General features: G+C 45.9%; 1 protein-coding gene across 4 annotated transcripts in view; it reads left to right on the plus strand.

The window, feature by feature from the left end:
* The window catches only part of LOC119973141 (inositol 1,4,5-trisphosphate receptor type 1), a 624311-nt gene that overhangs the window by 202732 nt on the left and 401365 nt on the right, over nucleotides 1–20214 (plus strand). For all 4 annotated transcript variants that reach the window (XM_038810748.1, XM_038810749.1, XM_038810750.1 and 1 more), the window contains 3 exons: nucleotides 3580–3684; nucleotides 3767–3811; nucleotides 19216–19370. In XM_038810748.1, coding sequence (XP_038666676.1) covers nucleotides 3580–3684; nucleotides 3767–3811; nucleotides 19216–19370 — 305 coding nt within the window. The remainder of the gene's footprint in view (nucleotides 1–3579; nucleotides 3685–3766; nucleotides 3812–19215; nucleotides 19371–20214) is intronic.

The following is a 20214-nucleotide window of genomic DNA, read 5'->3' on the forward strand; positions in this document are numbered from 1 at the left end:
TGGGCTGTCAACACATGACTGCCCCAACACTGGACCTTTTGGCAGAGCGAAAGAATTTGCAGATGGATTTCGAGCTGTTGTCAATGGGGAAGGCGGTGAACCAACTGCGCACTTGAGGGGGCCATTCTGAGTATGGGGAGAAGGCCAACCGTCTGTTAGTTAACCAGCTGAGGCGGCAGGCTGCCTCTCAGGAGGTAGTTCAGGGTAGGGACTCGGGTGGCGGATTGTTTTCTGTCCGAGAGAAGGTTAATGAGGTGTTTGAGGCCTTTTACCGTGGGCTATATAAGCCTGAGCCTCTGGAGGAGGGTTCGAAATGTTAAGGTTTGGATAGGTTGACCTTCCAGGAGGTGGTACAGGCGAGAAAGCAGGAGCTGGAGGCACTGATTGGAGGAGGAGATCATGAATTGTATTCAGTTAATGCAGGCGGACAAAGCACCGAGTCCGGATGGATTCCCTATCTAATTTTATAAACCGTTTGCTGGCCAGTTGGTTCCACTTCTGTGGGGTAAGTTCAATGATTCTCTGCCCTTGGGGTTATTGTGGCTGGCATAGACATGGCAACTCACTTGGAGCCCTGCATGCCAGGGGTGATTTCGGAGGAGCAGACAGGATTCGTTAAGGGCCGGCAGTTGTCAGCCAATATTAGGAAATCGTTGAATGTGGTGTTGTTGCCCCCTCAGTGACCGAGTCAGAGGTGATTATTTAAATGGACACAGAAAAAATGTTCAACAGGGTTGAGTGGGGGTGCCTCTTCGAGATTTGGGGATGGTTTGGCTTTGGGCTAAAATGAATATCTTGGATTAGGCTTTTGTGTAGGGCCTCCACTGCGAGTGTCCATATTCATGTTCTGAGTTTGGTGTACTTTCAACTGAATAGGGGTAGAAGGCAGCAGTGCCCATTACCTCTGTTGTTGTTTGCCTTAGCGATTGAACCACTCGCCATTACGCTGAAGTCATCTACCTGTTGGACTGGGGTAGAGCATGGAGGGAGGGAACATAGGGTGTCCTTATGTTGTTAAACATCACGGGCCCACTCTCCAATGTGGGGGAGATAATGGAGGTGCTCAGGGAGTTTGGCTCCTTTTTAAGGTATAAGCCAAACCTGGGCAAGAGTGATTTTTTTTCTTTTTCGATTAACCCCGGGGAGGGAAACGATTTGGGGAGGCTACCATTTAGTTTCCGCTATCTGGGAAATCGGGTGGCCCATGATTGGGTCTCACTCCATAAGCTTAACTTGGCCAGTCTGGTGGACGGGGTGAAGGCTGATTTGAAGAGGTGGGATGCCCATCCTCTGACTTTTTTTTTATATAGAATCCCTACAGTGCAGAAAGAGGCAATTCTACCCATTTGAGTCTGCACCGGCCCTCAAAAAGAGAACTCCACCCAAGCCCACTTCCCTGCCCTATTCCTATAACCCCTTAATCTAACCTACACACATCCCTGGACACTAAGGGTCAATTTATCATAGCCAATCCACCTAACTTGCACATATTTGGACTGTGGGAGGAAACTGGAGCACTCCGAGGAAACCCATGCAGACACGGGGAGAAAGTGCAAACTTCACACAGACAGCTGAGGCCGGGATTGAACCATGGCCGCTGGCACTGTAAGGCAGCAGTGCTAACCATTATCACCACGCTGCTTCCCTTGATGGAAGAGTACAGACGATGAAGGTGAATATTCTCCAAGGTTTTTGTTTCTGTTCTATTGTCTCCCAGTGTTTCTTTCTAAGGCTTTCTTTGTAGGGTCACAAGTTAATACCTTTTGTTTGGGTGGGTAAGACCCCATGACTTCGTAGGGCATTTCTGCAAAGGATAGACAATCCGGGGGGGGGGGGGGTGGGGTGGGGGGGCGAGGGGGGGCACTACCTATTTGGCTGTGTTATTATTGGCCATCAAACATTGAGAAGGTGTGGGGGGGTGGTTTAAGGATCCAGACTCTCAATGGGGGCGTATGGAGGAGGCTTCATGCTTGGGATCGAGTCCGAGGGCTCTTCCTACTGCTTTGCTCCCGTTCTCTCCGGCAAACTTTTTGTCAAGTCTCAGTGGGAATTAATAGCCTCTTTCAGGATTTGTAATCAATTTGGGCAGCATTTCAAATTAGCCTCTGTGTCACTTGGTGCCGTGTTGAAGGAACCATAGGTTTGTGCTGCCTGATTTAGATTCAACGTTCAAGGCATGGGAGAGAGGGGTTGGAGAGGTTCAAGTATGTGTTTCTGAAGTGTAAGTTTGCCGGTCTAGATGAGATTTTAGAGAAGTTCTAGCTCCCGAGAGGGAATGTATTCAGATACAAATGTCAGGAGCTCCCTCCATTTCCCCTGGTGCCGGTGCCCTCACTGGGTACATTATCATGGATAGGGCCCTGTCCTTGGATGGGCTTGGGAAGTGATAGGCGGATGTTGTCAATGGAGCAGGCATTCCTGGAAGAAGTAAAGAAGCAGTGGGAGGCCGAACTCGGTTTGGGCTTCGATGGCGGTGTGGGGGTGGTGTGGAGTGAGGCACTCATGAAATGAAATAAAAATTGCTTGTTGTCACAAGTAGGCTTCAAATGAAGTTACTGTGAAAAGCCCTAGTCGCCACATTCCAGTGCCTGTTCGGGGAGGCTGGTACGGGAATTAAGCCCGTGCTGCTGGCCTTGTTCTGCTTTACAGGCCAGCTGTTTAGCTCACTGTGCTAAACCAGCCCCTCATAAGGTTAACTTCACCTCCTCGTGTGCAAAGGTTAAGCCTCATACAGTTCAAGGTGGTGAGCAGGCCGCGTGTGAGTGGCTTCTTCTCGGGGGTGGAGGACAGGAGTGAGCGGTGTTCTACGGGGCCGGCGAATTATACGTACATGTTCTGGTCTGATTTGATTTGATTGATTGATTGAGTTATTGTCACATGTACCGAAGTACAGTGAAAATTATTTTTCTGCATCCAAGGGAACGTACACGGTACGTACATAGTAGGCAAAAAGAATAATCAACAGAGTACATTGACAAATAATACATCGACAAGCAATGATTGGTTACAATGTGGAGCAAGGGCCAAATAAAGCAAATATATGAGGAAGAGCAGCATAGGGCGTTGTGATTAGTCTTCTTACAGGGAACATATCAGTCCGAGGCTGAGGGAGAGTCTTTGAGGAGTCTAGCAGCTGTGGGGGAAAAACTGTTCCTATGTCTGGATGTGCGGGTCTTCAAACTTCTGTATCTTCTGCCTGATGGAAGGGTCTGAAGAGGGCAAAGCCTGGGTGGAGGGGTCTATGACGATGCTGTCTGCCTTCCTGAGACAGCGGGAGGTGTACACGGAATCAATGGGGGGGTTGTGTTGTATAAAACTGGGTTCGAATGGTTGTGCTGTATTGGGGTTATTTTTGTTATAATGAAAATTTTGTTTGAATAAAAACAATATTTAAATAATTGAGTATTTCCGAAAGAATTTGCATTAATTTGCCACCTTTCATAATCTCAGGTTGTTGTCTGCCAAGGAAGCACTTTAAAGAATACAAAGACAATTGCAACCAAATAGAACTGTGAACCTGGTCTTAACTGTCTGCATTTTCTTTGTAATAGAATCCTATGTGTCTTTGTTGTATTGCAGGTAGTTCAACATGACCCATGTCGCGGGGGAGCTGGACACTGGAATAGCCTCTTCCGGTTCAAGCACTTGGCCACTGGAAACTACTTGGCTGCTGAGGTTGGCGATGTGAGTGTTTTTTTTTCAGTTTGCCCTTTTCTTTGTGTATCTGTTTGCAGCATCTGATACTTAGTCTTGTTTTTTTTTTCAGGCCATCCCAGACTACCAAGAAGATTGTCAAGAATCCCGATCATCGGTAGGTGATCTTCACATACTGAAGTGGCAGAAGTTTGGGGTCTTCTAGTGCTGCAGTTCTTTGAGTGGTGTGCCCGGAACTATCTAAAGTTAACAACTTAGTTGTTCGTGCAGTACACTTTATTGCCCCACTTCTATCTCTTATAAGATGGAGAAATTAGTTTTCAAGCTTATTATAAAATTTCCAATGAATTCTTATCATAAACAGCCAGCAGATTTCAAAGTCTGATCATTGTGGCCCGGAATTACAAGATTCTCAATTTATTTCATGTTTACCTTCAGAAAGGATAGTCTGCAAGGGAACAGAATCTGGTTTTCCTCACTCGGTTTCACAATAAGAACATTGGAATTGCTGGATCCCTCTCGTTTTACCATCTTGGTAGCCACATGATGCAATGATGGAGCCATTAACTAAATATGTCCATTAATTAGTCCACACTCGACCCATACATGAGGAATCCAACCCCGCCCTCAACTAGGGTGAAAGTTAAGAACCATAGATCCAAAGTTACCTGTTGTTGCCGAGCACACGACACTTGGCTTGCCATGACTCAAATTACATATGTACGATAATCTCTGAATGTAGTTTCCTGGAAGATAGCTTCACTTTCACAAATGGAAGGCCACACATGATTGTCAATAGGAAAAAGTCCTGTGTTTGGAAATCACTACTTCCGAGATTGCTTTTCAAAATTATAACACTTTGGGAAATAACAAGGAAGATCTTACATCTACATAGCAACTTTCACAACCTCCAGCTATTCCGAAGTGCTTCCACAGCCAAGGAAATACTCTTCAAGTCAAACCACTGCTGCAGATCTGAATGAAGAGTAAAATGATGGATGAAATGTGGTTGCTAGTGTCAGCATGTAACTGTGCTAACAACTGGGGATAGTACAAGCATGGCCTGAATGACTCATTCTGCGTCCAATAATGTGGGGTATGATGCATTTGTTAAATGTTAACTCTAAGGAGTTTAATCTCATTAAATGAAGGCCATCGACAGACAAAGAATCTACCGACAATGCCCACAAATGATTCAGACTTCATTTTCTAGCCTGGTTAGACATTCAAATCAAAGAACAAAGAAAATTACAGCACAGGAACAGGCCCTTCGGCCCTCCCAGCCTGCGGCGATCCAGATCCTTTATCTAAACCTGTCTCCTATTTTCCAAGGTCTACTTCCCTCTGTTCCCCGCCCGTTCATATGTCTGTCTAGATGCATCTTAAATGATGCTATCGTGCCCACCTCTACCACCTCTGCTGGCAAAGCGTTCCAGGCACCCACCACCCTCTGCGTAAAAAAACTTTCCACGCACATATCCCTTAAACTTTTCCCCTCTCACCTTGAAATCGTGACCCCTTGTAATTGACACTCCCAATCTTGGAAAAAGCTTGTTGCTATCCACCCTGTCCATACCTCTCATAATTTTGTAGACCTCAATCAGGTCCCCCTCAACCTCCGTCTTTCCAACAAAATCCTAATCTACTCAACCTTTCTTCATAGTTAGCACCCTCCATACCAGGCAACATCCTGGTGAACCTCCTCTGCACCCTCTCTAAAGCATCCACATCCTTCAGGTAATATGGCGACCAGAACTAAACGCAGTATTCCAAATGTGGCCTAACCAAAGTCCTATACAACTGTAACATGACCTGCCGACTCTTGTACTCAATACTCCGTCCGATGAAGGCAAGCATGCTGTATGCCTTCTTGACCACTCTTATCAACCTGCGTTGCTACCTTCAGGGTACAATGGACCTGAACTCCCAGATCTCACTGTACATCAATTTTCCCCAGGACCCTTCCATTGACCATATAGTCCGCTCTTGAATTTGATCTTCCAAAATGCATCACCTCGCATTTGCCTGGATTTAACTCCATCTGCCATTTCTCTGCCCAACTCTCCAATCTATCTAGATTTTGTTGTATTCTCTGACAGTCCTCCTCGCTATCTGCAACTCCACCAATCTTCGTATCATCTGCAAACTTGCTAATCAGACCACCTATAACCTTCCTCCAGGTCATTTATGTATGTCACAAACAACAGTGGTCTGAGCACGGATCCCTGTGGAACACTACTAGTCACCCTTCTCCATTTTGAGACACTCCCTTCCACCACTCCTCTCTGTCTCCTGTTGCCCAGCCAGTTCTTTATCCATCTAGCTAGTACACCCTGAACCCCATACGACTTCACTTTTTCCATCAACCTGCCATGGGAAACTTTATCAAACGCCTTACTGAAGTCCATGTATATGGCATCTACAGCCCTTCCCTCATCAATTAACATTGTCACTTCCTCAAAGAATTCTATTAGGTTTGTAAGACATGACCTTCCCTGCACAAAACCATGCTGCTTATCACTGATAAGTCTATTTTATTCCAGATGTGAATAGATCCTATCCCTCAGTATCTTCTCCAACAGATTACCTACCACTGACGTCAAACTCACAGGTCTATAATTCCCTGGATTATCCCTGCTACCCTTAAACAAAGAGACATTAGCAATTCTCCAGTCCTCCGGGACCTCACCTGTGCTCAAGGATGCTGCAAAGATATCTGTTAAGGCCCCAGCTATTTCGACCCTCGCTTTCCTCAGTAACCTGGGAATCAGTCACACAAGTTGCATTGCTTTTTCTTTTGGCATGCTGCTGTGCCCTTGAGCATCTATTATTTCTGGTGGAAGTACATCTGATTGAAGAATGTTAGGTGGGAGGCCAATATATGTAACTCTGCATTCTGTAACTAAATCAACAGGGTGTAGAGGCAGGAAGGAAAGTGAAGTTGAGGCCACAATCCAATCAGCCATGGTCTTATTGAATAACGGAGCAGGCTCAAGGGGCCAATGGCCGTCTCCCAATTCAAACTTCTCTTTCTCTCCACCAGTCCCAACCACCCTCATTGTTCTTGTTCTCTGCTCCAAGTACAACTTGGAGAAGAGGTGAAGGATGTTTAAAATCTCTTCATAATGGATGTATTGATGGGTAAAGCCACTGAATAGCAGGAGTCGAAAGCTAATATCCCATTTATCGACCATGGTAGATTTGTGGTGCCTGAATGTAAAGGGGTGGCTGACACTGGATGTTTGGGTGTGGAACCCACAGGTGACTTTTGCCTTGTATTTCATTGGGCGTTTGAAGTTTACTGACTGCTTCTTCACTTTTGCAGCTTTCATTTTATGTTGCTGTCAAATCATGGAAAGCTTTGCAGTTGAAGAAAATCCTATTAGCTCTCAATGTCCTTGCATGCATGCACACATTTGCTAGCAGGAGTCAGTAGGTCATAATCAAATTCTGTCCTTTTTTTTCTCCCCCTTACCCAACCTTCCGGCTACTATACCAGGGAGACAGTGATACAGTTTTTACATTCAACAAAACTTGATTTTACTTGCAATGAAATATGCAAATCCAGCAGCAGGGGGAGTATTTGTACTATTGTATTTCCCTCACTCCTCTTCCTTTCTATCTCGCTGACTGAGCATTTTCCTGGCTGCCTAATGCTTGTGAATGGGTTGTGTGGCTGTAATGTTTCTAACCTGCACTTCATAATCCTGCCTATTTAACACCAGGATGACAATTCTGTGTCTACAAGTTGTCTGGAGTATATTAAACAACTGGATGAGATGAAATCCAGAAATTGAAAAATACTCTGGAATTTAAAATGCTTGCCCATGCCATTTGGAATTATAAACAATCCCAGTTGGCGATTCGCTGCTCTTAACACCGAACACTTGTCCAATCTCCGAAGAGAAGGGTTGTATCTTTAGACATATGGTACAAAAGAAAGAGATTGCTGAAGTATGTGGGTTTAATGCAAGATCAACCGAGTTTTTTGAATAGGTCTTCTCTGTACGAGGTTTGGCACCAGACCTCCAAAAGACCGCAAAGTAGCCGATGATGTCACATGTCTCTGTTCGTAAAGAGACTTTGCACGCAACTCCAATAACCCACATACATAACAGGAAGGGTGTCCACTGTCAAGAAAGGAATGTTCCCACATTTACTTCCTGGGTTCCTGAACTCTTTTTTTTTTTCATCCAGCATGGGCACTGGTGAGTAGAGGCTAACAAGCAATCTGAACTATATTTAAAATAATTAGTGTAGGTATATTAATATTATAGCCTTGATTCAAACATGGACAAAAGAGCTGAATGCCAGAGGTGAGGTGAGAATGACTGCCCTTGACATTAAAGCAGAAATTGATGGAGTATGGCATCAAAGAGCCCTAGGTGATTGGAGGTCAATCAGCTCAGCTCCAGGACATCATGTAGGAGTTCTTCAGGGTAGTGTCTTAGGCCTAAACATCTTCAGCTGCTTCATCAAAGACCTCCATTCCATCATAAGGTCAGAAGTGGGGATGTTGGCAGATGACTGCACAATGTTTAGCACCATTCGTGACTTCTCAGATAATGAAGCAGTCCATGTCCAAATGCAGAAAGACCTGGACAACATCCAGGCTTGGGCTGACAAGTGGTGAGTTACATTTGTGCCACACAATTGCCAGGTACTGACCATCTCCTACAAGAGAGGATCTAACCACCGGCCATTACATTCAATGGCATTACCATCACTGAATCCCCCACTATCAACATCCTGGGGGTTATCATTGATCAGAAACTGAACTGAAATAGCCATGTTAATAGTTGGCTACCAGGACAGGTCAAAGGCGAGTAATGTTGCGGCGAGTAACACGCCTCCTGACACCCCCCCCCCCCCCCCCCCCCCCCAACCTGCAAGGCACAAGACAGGATGTAATGGAATACTCTCCACTTACCTAGATGAGTGCAGCTCCAACAGCATTCAAGAAGCTCAACACCATCCAGGACAAAGCAGCCCGCTTGATTGCTTCTCTTTCCAGAATGTTTCTGGAAAGAGAAGCAATCAAGCGGGCTGCTTTGTCCTGGATGGTGTTGAGCTTCTTGGGTTACGGGTATAGGGTGGATATGTGGGTTTGAATAGGGTGATCATTGCTCGGCACAACATCGAGGGCCGAAGGGCCTGTTCTGTGCTGTACTGTTCTATGTTCTATGTTCTATTCAAACCCTCCACCATTGACGAACAGTGGCAGCCATGTGTACTATCAACAAGATGCACTGCAGTAACTCAGCAAGGTTCCTCAGACAGTACTTTCCAAACCCACGACCACTACCCTCTACAAGGACAGGAGCAGCAGATACCCGAGAACCCCACCACCTGGAGGTTCCCCTCCAAGTCACTGACCACCCTGACTTGGAAATATATCGCCGTTCCTTCAATGTCGCTGGGTCAATATCCTGGAACTCCCTCCCTAACAACACAGTGCATGTTCCCACACCTCAAGGACAGCAATGGTTCAAGAAGGCAACTCACCACCACCTTCTGAAGGGCAACTAGGGGTGGGCAATAAATGCTGGCCTAACCAGCGATGCCTAAATCTCGTACATGAATAGTAAAAAACATATAATAATTCTTGAAAATCCACTTTCAGTCGAGAAAGTAATGACCTACTCCTTGTATTGTATACTGTGCCAAGTCTCACTCGCCCAACATTCTTGTCTTTTCTCACTTACTTGGACTTCCTCTTCCCCAAAGCTTCAAATATGAAATCATTCAAGTTTTCATTCCTTCCTACTTCTGTAACCTCGTGTAGCCCTATAATCCTGTCCCCTCCTGAGCTCTCTATTCCTCCAATTCTGAGATCCTTATTCACTCTCGATTCAGCTCATCATTGGTGACTGGGCCTCAAGTTGCCCAAGCACATGCCCTCCGATTCCCTCTTAAACACCTTGGCCGCTTGCTCTCATTTCTGTTGTGCTGACCTCCTTAAATACAAGTTCTTTAAACCAATTGTTTGCTTCTCTGCGAATATCTCCTCTGACTCGGAACTCATTTTATTTCCTCTTGCAACTTAGGTTAACACCGTGGGACAACGTATTTATGGGCACTGGCCCTCTTATCTCAAGGTGGAAGCAATCTTTATCATTCAATATGTCCTGCCAAGCTCCACTCTATGCATAATCAAGCAAGGCATTTGAGTATATGACCTTGCAACGTTTCCCAAACTGAATATTGAGTCTGATTTGATTTTGGCTGCCTTCCTCTCCCTTCGTAAACGCTAATGTGTTCTTAAAAGCTACCACGTTCAGTTCTTGTAGAAATTGCTTATAATTTAAAAGCTAATTAATAGGAAGAATAAATGAACTAGCTTCCACATTCAACCGATCATCCTCTGTCATTTCTGGCACTGACAGCATGAGGAAATCAACAAACATTTTGTACCCCTCCCATCCTCCTCGGCATCCCAAAGTGGCCGTTCTCTACATGATACCTTGGTCTACTCGTCTGCCACAGCCAACATCCCTCACTTCTATCGGAAACTTCCCGGGAAGGGGGATGAAATGCAACGCCTGTCCTTTTACCTCTTCCCTTCCTATTGTCCAAGGCTCCAAAAACACTTTCTCGCTGAAACATCATTCATTGTTCTTTCAATTTACTGTACAGCATTTCCTGCTCCCAATGCAGTCTCCTTCATGCTGCAGAGACCAAATTCAGACTGACTGTTTTGTGGAACATGTTTTGAGCTGGCATATATGTCACTTAAAGGGGTTACGAGTCATGTTAATTCTTCAGCCCACTCCCTTTCTGAAACCTTGATGTCGCCAGCGCAAACCTAGTTTTGGCCCCCTCGTGAGATTTAGTGGCTATAACGGGATTTTTGCCCATGACCAGTTGGCCCGAGAAATTGCACCTATTAACTTTGTTTTTCTTTCCAAAATGGCTGGTTGGCTGCTAAGCATTTTCAACATTTTTTGTTGTCATTTCAGTTGCCAATGACTTGAATAAATTATTATCGCTGTGCTGGATGTTTAAGAGAAGCTTGCAGTTATCAGATATGATATAATATCTAACAAAATAGATACTGTTTGTCTGTGCCATGTCAAATGTATATCTAATCAATCTCCTGCCAGTCCTTAGCCAAGATATCATCAGCCCATCATATGACTGCCCTCGTAAAAGTTGAAATAAAAGCCCTGGATTAAATAGAGAACTTCTTGAACTGAAATAAATTGACATTTGGCACATGCAGACTGGTGGCATTATTGACCTTGGCATTCCTGGTTTATGTGAAAGACAGATCTTCCAGATGACTGTACATTTAAATACTAACTTTGAACTGCGGTTGCTCTATCAGGCACCAGTAACGAGTTTGCGTACAAACTGGCTGAGATTGTGATATTTTGAACTACACCGAGGGACGAGGCAAGGGTGTCCTCTCTCCCCGTTACCGTTTGCTCTGGCGGGAGGGGTGTGGTGGAGCACTGGGTCTCGATCTACAAAGGTGACCTGGTCTTGTACATTTTGGTCCCATTGGAGTGGATGGAAGAAGTAATGCGAATCTTGGGGGACTTTTGGTGATTTTTTTGGGGTATAAAGGGAACATGGGGGGAAAAGCGGGATGTTTGTGATCCAGGCATGATAGGGAAGAGCTTTCGATATCTGGGAATCCAGGTAGCCCCAGAAATGAAATGAAATGAATGAAAATCGCTTATTGTCACGAGTAGGGTTCAATGAAGTTACTGTGAAAAGCCCCTAGTCGCCACATTCCGGCGCCTGTCTGAATCGGGAATCGAACCGTGCTGCTGGCCTTCTTGGTCTGCTTTAAATGCCAGTGATTTAGCTCAGTGAGCTACACCAGCCCCTACTGGGAGGTACTACACAAGTTAAACCTCTTCCGGTTGATAGAACAAATGGAAGGGGACTTTAAGAGATGGGACATGCTCCCGCTATCACTGGCGGGGAGGGTGCAGACCGTGAAAATGACGGCCCTCCGCAGATTTCTGTTTGTCTTTCAGTGCCTCCCCATCTTCATCCCAAAGGCCTTTTTTTTCTAAAATAATTTTTATTGAAAGAGTTTTTCCATACAAACATTTACCCTTACTAATTTTTAAATTATTTACAACACAATCCCTCTAGGCAAATGTCCCTCCCTCGCCCGCCCTCTCGCGCGCACCAGTCCTCCCCCCCCCCAGGCAACCTTAACAAACAAGGCAGCCTACAGTTTCAGACATGAGCAGCGAGCAGACTTGCCCGCGTTACAGTCGTGCATGTCCCCCCACGACCCTTGCTGCCCCCCCCTCCCCCCCCTCCCTCCCCCCCTCCCCCCCCCCTCTTTCCCCCCCCCCCCCCCCCCCCCCCCCCCGGGTTGCTGCTGCCACGACCCCGAACGTCTATCTCTGATCTAAAAAGTCAAGGAAAGGTTGCCACCGCCTGGTGAATCCCTGTACCGACCCCCTCAGGGCAAATTTGATCCTTTCTAGCTGAATATAGCTAGCCATATTGTTAATCCAAGTTTCAACGCTTGGAGGCCTCGCGTCCTTCCATTGAATTAATATCCTTTGTCGAGCCACTAGGGACGCAAAGGCCAGTATTCCGGCCTCCCTAGCCTCCTGTACCCCCGGTTCTACCCCGACCCCAAAGATCGCAAGCCCCCATCCTGGTTTGACCCTGGACCCCACCACCTTCGACACCGTCCTTGCCACCCCCTTCCAGAACCCTTCCAGCACCGGACATGCCCAGAACATATGCACATGGTTCGCTGGGCCTCCCAGACATCTGACACACCTGTCCTCACCCCCAAAGAACCGGCTCATCCTTGTCCCCGTCATGTGAGCTCTATGCAGCACCTTAAATTGAATGAGGCTCAGCCTCGCACACGAGGAGGAAGAATTGACCTTCTCCAGTGCATCCGCCCACGTCCCGTCTTCTATCTGCTCTCCCAGCTCCACTTCCCACTTGGCTTTCAGCTCCTCCCCTGATGCTTCTTCCGCCTCCTGCATTATCTTGTAGATGTCTGATATCTTCCCCCCTCCGACCCAGACCCCCGAGAGCACCCTATCACTCGCCCCCTTACTGGGGAGCAGGGGGAACCCCTCCACCTGCCGCCTAGCAAATGCCTTCACTTGTAAATATCTGAACATGTTTCCCGGGGGGAGCTCAAACTTCTCCTCCAGCCCTCCCAGGCTCGCAAACCTCCCCTCTATAAACAGGTCCTTCAGCTGCCGTATGCCCACCCTGTACCAGCTCTGAAATCCCCCGTCGATGTTCCCCGGGATGAATCTGTGGTTCCCTCTTATTGGCGCCGCCAACAGACCTCCCATTTCCCCCCAAAGGCCTTTTTCAAACAGGTGAATAAGATTATTTCGGGCTTTGTGTGGGCGAGTAAAATCTCGTGAGTGGAGAAAGTGTTGCTGGAGCGCAGTCGGGGGGAGGGTGGGTTGGGGCTGCCGAACGTCTGAAATTATCACTGGGCGGCTAATATAGCCATGATCAGGAAGTCGGTAGTGGGGGAGGGGTCGGCATGTAAAGACACCAGTCTGGGAGCATTGGTAACGGCACCTCTGCCGTTCTCGCTGCCCGATACTCCACAAGTCCGGTGGCAGTGGCGGCTCTGAGGATCTGGGGGCAGTGGAGGAGATATAAGGGAGGGAGCATCGATTTGGACCCCGATTTATAACAACCACAGGTTTGTACCGGGTAGGCTAGATGGCGGGTTCCAAAGTTGGGAGAGGGCAGGAATTAGAAGGATAGGGGATCTATTTACAGATGGGAGCTTTCCCAGCTTGAAAGCTTTGGAGGATAAATTTAAATTGCCAGCAGGGAAAGGGTTTAGGTATTTGCAGGTGCGCGACTTCCTGAGAAAACCGGTGCCGGCCTTTCTGCTCCTGCCGACACGAGAGATACAGGATAGATTAGTCTCCAATACCTGATATATACCAGGAGCTTTCGGAGGCGGAGGAAACTCCGGTGGAGGAGCTTAAGGGCAAGTGGGAGGTCGAGCTAGGAGGAGAGATAGAGGTGGGTCTAACGGCTGATGCCCTAAGCAGGGTTAATACCTCCTCACCGTGCGCCAGGCATAGCCTGATACAATGTAAGGTAGTCCACCGGGCACACATGGGGCAGTGGCTGGGATGAGCAAGTTTTTTGGGGAAGAGGATAAGTGTGCGAGGTGCGCAGGAAGCCCAGCAAATCATGTCCACATGTTTTGGGCATGCCCGAAGCTTAGAGGGTTCTGGCAGGGTTTTGCTAAGGCAGTGTCCACGGTGCTAAAAACATGGGTGGTGCCGAGTCTGGAGGTAGCGATCTTTGGAGTGTCGGAAGATCCGGGAGTTCAGGAGGTGAAAGAGGCCGACGTCCTGGCCTTTGCCTCCCTGGTAGCCCGGAGATGGATCTTATTAATGTGGAGAGACACAAAGCCCCCGAGTGTCGAGACCTTGGTTAGTGACATGGCTGGGTTTCTCAGTCTTGAGAAAATAAAGTTTGCCTTGAGGGTCAATGTTAGGGTTCTCCCGGAGGTGGCGGCCGTTTGACGACTTTCTCGGGGAAAATTAAAAATGTCAGCAGATGCAGTATTCCAAGGGGTGGGTGGGCGGGCAGATTGTTGTACGATTGAGGTATGTGAAGATTGGGCTGGTGGGAGAAATGTTTATTTTACCATGTTGATGTCATTGTTTTTGTTACGGTTATAAACATTTTCAAATACCTTTATAAAATATTATCAAAAAAATACTAACTTTGAACAAAGTACTAGGTGTCTTCAATAATATTGGAGTTGGGCCTTCCTTATTATTGTTATTATTGGGAAGCAGCATTTAAATTCTGATTAGTCCATCATAAGATCATCTTGAGATCAACACTCTACAGCAGCTGCTTCTCGGAATTTTTGGTGTGACTCTTCATGATAATATTTTTGAGGATAAATGATGAAATTGGATGGGTAGAAAACTGGAGCAGTCGAGCCAGGATACAGGAGTGCAGATAGTTGCAGAGCAGGCTAATTTCCTGAAGAGTTTTCCCTCAACACCCAAGGCAATTAAGCAAACCCCAAGAGATATTTTTTTAGGTGCTAGTTTAGCACACGGCTAAATTTCTGGCTTTGAAAGCAGGCCAGCAGCACGGTTCAATTCCCGTACCAGCCTGCCCGAACATGTGCCGGAATGTGGCGACTAGGGGCTTTTCACAGTAACTTCATTTGAAGCCTACTTGTGACAATAAGCGATTTTCATTCATTCAGATATTCATACTCAGTAATATATGGACCTCTCTCTCTTCCTCCAATTGATGGAGAAGTGTAATCTTCATTCTTCTCCATTTTTTTTCTCCTCCTGAAATATACAAGGTCAGGATTGATTTACAAAGACAGTTTTGGACCAAGGTTGGAAGCTGGAATTATAAACCAGTTATAAATGGCTGTACCGTTAAGAGTCCGTATGCATCTTGTGCCTGTTTTAACTTGCATTCAAACTATGGACTCTGATGCCACTGCATGCTTGTCCTTCAAAGCCTTTAATGTTTTTGAAGTTTTGCCTTAATTCATTAAATGCTTGGTTGACTCGCCTTTAGAAGTCATGCATAGCCCATATTTGAATAACTGAATTGAAATTATTTCTTCTGGCTTTTCCAGCACTTCATGTTTCCAGTACTAATCCTAAAAATCTATCATTTCATTTCACTATTTGTTGAACATTTTGTTTGTATTCTCTCCTTAATCAATGTCTATAGTAGAAACTGTCCCTAGTTTTCCCAGGCCCTCATTGTAACTATATATCCTTTAATCCCAGAAAAAAAAAACTTTTTTAGTCCAATTTTAAAGGACAGGAAACAAAGACATCTGGACTTTTATGTACATAAATCACTGAAAGTGGCAGCTTGGGTAAGTTGAACATAGAACATAGAACATAGAACAGTACAGCACAGAACAGGCCCTTCGGCCCTCGATGTTGTGCCGAGCAATGATCACCCCACTTAAACCCACGTAACCCGTATACCCGTAACCCAACAATCCCCCCATTAACCTTACACTATGGGCAATTTTAGCATGGCCAATCCACCTAACCCGCACGTCTTTGGACTGTGGGAGGAAACCGGAGCACCCGGAGGAAACCCACGCACACACGGGGAGGACGTGCAGACTCCACACAGACAGTGACCCAGCCGGGAATCGAACCTGGGACCCTGGAGCTGTGAAGCATTGATGCTAACCACCATGCTACCGTGAGGCCCTTCTTGAGAAGCTTCTTTAAAAAAAAACATATATAGGGGCTGGATTCTCCATTTCAGGGATTATGTCCCCACGCTGTCGTGAAAACTGTGGCCTTTCACGCCAGGAAAACTGGCTATCTTCCCCACATACGCGCCAGCGTCGGCTCCTTACTCCCTCCGACAGGCCCACAATCCTGATATTCTGCCTATGCGACTGGTTCTCGACTTTCTCCTGGAGCCGCCTCTGATCTTATCTCAGACCCATCTCTACTGCCATCGAGGTGAACTGCTCATCATGTTCCCCCACCACCTCCTCCATCTTCTGGAACGCCAGACCCTGGGCCTCCAGCTTCGTCACCACGCGTTCCATTACCGCCTTAATCGAATCCACCACCCAGGCAAGGTCCCCCATTTTCTCTTTTCTTTGCTGGGTGAACATCTTGTTCAGGAAGCTCACCAGCTGCTTTATTAATCACTGAGCTGGCAGACTGCTCTCTGACCCGTGGCTATCTCCAAATGCGTCACAGGAACCCATTGATGCGCGATCAATAACTACTGAAACGAGGAAGTAGTCCGAATTGAAGGCTTTAATCAACAAGATGTTTCCCCAGCAGCTCGAGTACAGAAAGAAGGTTGGCTGCTGGGAAACAAGAGTTCTTATACCCTGCCTCATTGGGCGGAGCTACCTTACATTCCAACCAATGAAATGCAAACACTTGGGCCAATGAGCAGCAAGCCTTCTCCACCAATGGTAGTTCACACTCCCAGGTACCGTGGTACCACTAGTCATACTACGATGCCCACCAACTCTTGGACTCTGATCCCCTCTTTTGCAACCACTTCTGGCCTTCATGCTCCATACACCACTGGGTCAATCTCTTCCACTCACTCTCCTGTACCTTTTTGCCTCCTCACATCCACCCATTAACCAGGGTAACGGTCTGGAAAAAACGCCATTAGCGGGAGTCACCAAATGTGCCACCACTCTCACCATGACTGCCATCGGATGACCAGTGGTGAAGACATTAAGCACCCAAGTCTGTCCTTGGGTCTATTGAGGCCTTCAAATGGCGAATTAAAGGCGATTTAAAAGCCTCACCCCAGCTCCACTGCCATTTTATTAACAGCAGGGATGGCCTAAACCAGGTTGATATTCTTGGAGCTTTCACTGGGGGAGGTCAAAGGTGGGTGGGGGGAGGGGGGGGGGGGTGTTGTGAAGGCCCGCCTACCCCCACCTATCCTTTGCTTGGGTCTTCCTGCCAGGCCTAACTTGTCAACCTGAACTTAGCTAATGTCCAGCCTCCAGTAGTATTGGGGACTGGCTGATGTCCCAGCAATGAATACTGCCTGAATTTGGTGATATTGGGATGACAGAGCTGCTAGCAAATTGGAATGACTGGCAGCTCTCTAAGGCTTAGCCAAATAATGCCCTATTAAGAATCAAATGGCTGTGGGGCAGCTGGTATCAGTAGGGAGGCATTCCCTGTTGACTCTTGGGTGGTGCCACAGGGAACCCCGTCATTTGAAACATCCTGCCCGTGATTTATTTGAAAATGTTTCCTCGTGTGAGTGGACTAAAACAGCACATCATACTACACATTCAGCATGTCCTTGCTTTATACTGTAGTCCATACACCTATCTTTAATGTTTATGCAATAAATTACTTTTGATTTAAATTGCACCTGCACTACTGAATTTATATGTTCCCCCATGTAAGGATTTTACTAAGAGGTGTATTTATCTGTTAACCATTTGAATGGGCAACATGGTAGCACAGGCACATGGTAGCACAGTGGATAGCACAGTTCCTTCACAACTCCAGGGTCCCAGGTTTGATTCCTGTCTTAGGTTACTGTCTGTGCGGAGTCTGCATGTTCTCTCGGTGTCTGCGTGGGTTCCCGCCGGGTGCTCCAGTTTCCTCCCACAATCCAAAGAGGTGCAGGTTACGTGGATTGGCCATGCTAAATTGCCCATAGTGTCCAAAATTGCCCTTAGTGTTGGGTGGGGTTACTGGGTTACAGGGATAGGGTGGAGGCGTGGACCTTGGGTCGGGTGCTCTTTCCAAGAGCCGGTGCAGACTTGATGGGCCAAATGGCCTCCTTCTGCACTGTAAATTCTATGATTTTCTGACCTTTGATGTTTTGAAATTGTTATCTTCCTTGGGTCTAATGTCCTTCCCAGGAATAGAGGATTATTGGATGACGTACCCTGTATCTATTTTGAAGTGTCTAAGCTGCTTTGGCTGTCTGACCTCTTGAATTCTTTCATTCCTCATACAAAATCAAGACCCTAACCTACTTTCTCCCTCTGCCCCTCCCCATCTCCCCATGGTTTGGTTGAAGCTGCAATTGCTTCAGTCATTTCAAAGCGATAAATCTTGATGTCCGTTTCCCATGTTGCAGTTACAATTAGTGGTCTTCCATTGGAGCACGGTAATAGTTTGGAGGGGGAAGTATTCAGTAATAAAATTGAGGGGGCTTAAATTTATTCAGAGCCACAGAAAAAATTGGCGATTAATGTTTGTTTTATTTCTCATAATTTTGTCCCTCAGTTTTATTGTGAAGTAAAAATTTTTATATATATTTATTTTTAAAGAGTGCCCAATTCATTTTTTTCCAATTAAGGGGCAATTTAGAATGGCTAATCCACCTACCCTGCACATCTTTGGGTTGTGGGGATGAAACTCACGCAAACATGGGCAGAATCTGCAAACTCTGGAATAAAATTTGATATTTACCATTGACACCCCCAAAAGCTTCCCTGCAGAATATAGGTTTTCGAATTTATATTTAAATTTTCGTTGATTTTTCACACGCCTTATTTTTTGCTTCTTTAATCCATATTGTAAAATAACTTTGCAGAACACTTGGAAATTTATTTTTATTGTTGTAATAGGTCTGAAGGACTAATTATTCCTGGAAATCTACAGCAAATCTACAGGAAATCTCGCTTGTGCTTGGTTCAACGAGAGCAAATTCATCTTTCTTTGTGCATTATCAGGAGTTTTTAAATGTTTAATTGGCCTTTGCAGTCACTAACACTCTGCGGCACATCATTCCCTTTTAAGTATCGTATTCTTTAAATAAAATTTTGACAGAGTCAGCATTCCCTTGACAATGTCTACTTTGACAATGTATGCTGTGAATTTGGTCTGTGGAAAAGTGACCGCAGCTGAAAGTGGGATGTGCGAGTGGGGATTTTGAGCCAGGAACATTACGCTACTGAATGCTTCAAGTTTTTTGAGAGATCAGTGCCTGCTGTGAGTGAGTAACTTTTGGGAAGCTTTAATTTTGTGGAAGATAATGGGTGAACATTTATTTTCATCAGCATCTTTGAGTTCCATGTAGCACTCTTCTAATTCTCTGTCTGTGCGTTGTCTTCATTAGATTGACTCTGATCAGGAAGCCTTGAGAAATCGAATACGCACCATCCAGGAGAAGGTGATGTACACGCTGGTGTCAGTGCCTGAAGGGAATCACATCTCCTCCATCTTTGAATTAGATACAACTACCCTGCAAAGAGGGGACTCTCTTGTTCCAAGGTATGACCGATTAATGCATTTGGGCAAATTCAAATGTAAATTCATGCAAATTAAACATTCATGAAACTGTTGCTCAATATTCATAACATTATGTGCATATTCATCAACTACAGGCCAGTCAGTTTAACTTTGGTGGGGAAACTTACAGGAACAATAATTCAGGCCAAAATAGTTACTTGAGACAATTATGGGTTAATTAAGGCAGGCAGCATGGGTTTCTTGAGGAAAAATAATGTTCAACTAACCTTTTGAGGAAGTGACAGCGAGGATTTATGAGGGCGATACTGTTGAGATATGCATGGCAGATCCAAAAGGCATTTGATACAGTCCCACACAACAGACTTGTGAGCAAGCTATAGCTCCTGGAGTAAAGTAACAACATGGATACAAAGTTGGCTGACAAGAAACAGCAAGTTGTGATTAAAGGATGTTTTTTGGGCTGGAGGAAGGTTCTCCAGGGGTCATTGTTGGAACCCCTGCTTCTCCTGATAGATGTTAGTGATCTAGACAGGGTGCAATTTTAAAATTTCAAGACACGATGGGCATCCTTCTGAACTGAAGTTCTGTGATTGCATCAGTGCCCCCCAATGTGCTTTACAATCAGTTGATACACTTTTGAAGTATGTTCACTTTTAAGTGTCACAAATATGGCAGCCAATTTGTGCACAACAATGTTCCGAGACATATGACTGGTTAATCCGTTTCAGTATTGTTGATGAAGAGATAACTATTGGCAGGGCACAAGGAAGAATGATCCTGTACACAGAGGCCGTACAGGGCATCAGTTTAACATGTCACCTCAGTGCAATGTAAACGTACTGACATCTCGTGTGAGTTTGGAATC

Source organism: Scyliorhinus canicula, chromosome 11 (genome assembly GCF_902713615.1).
Source record: "Scyliorhinus canicula chromosome 11, sScyCan1.1, whole genome shotgun sequence".
Classification (NCBI taxonomy): domain Eukaryota; kingdom Metazoa; phylum Chordata; class Chondrichthyes; order Carcharhiniformes; family Scyliorhinidae; genus Scyliorhinus; species Scyliorhinus canicula.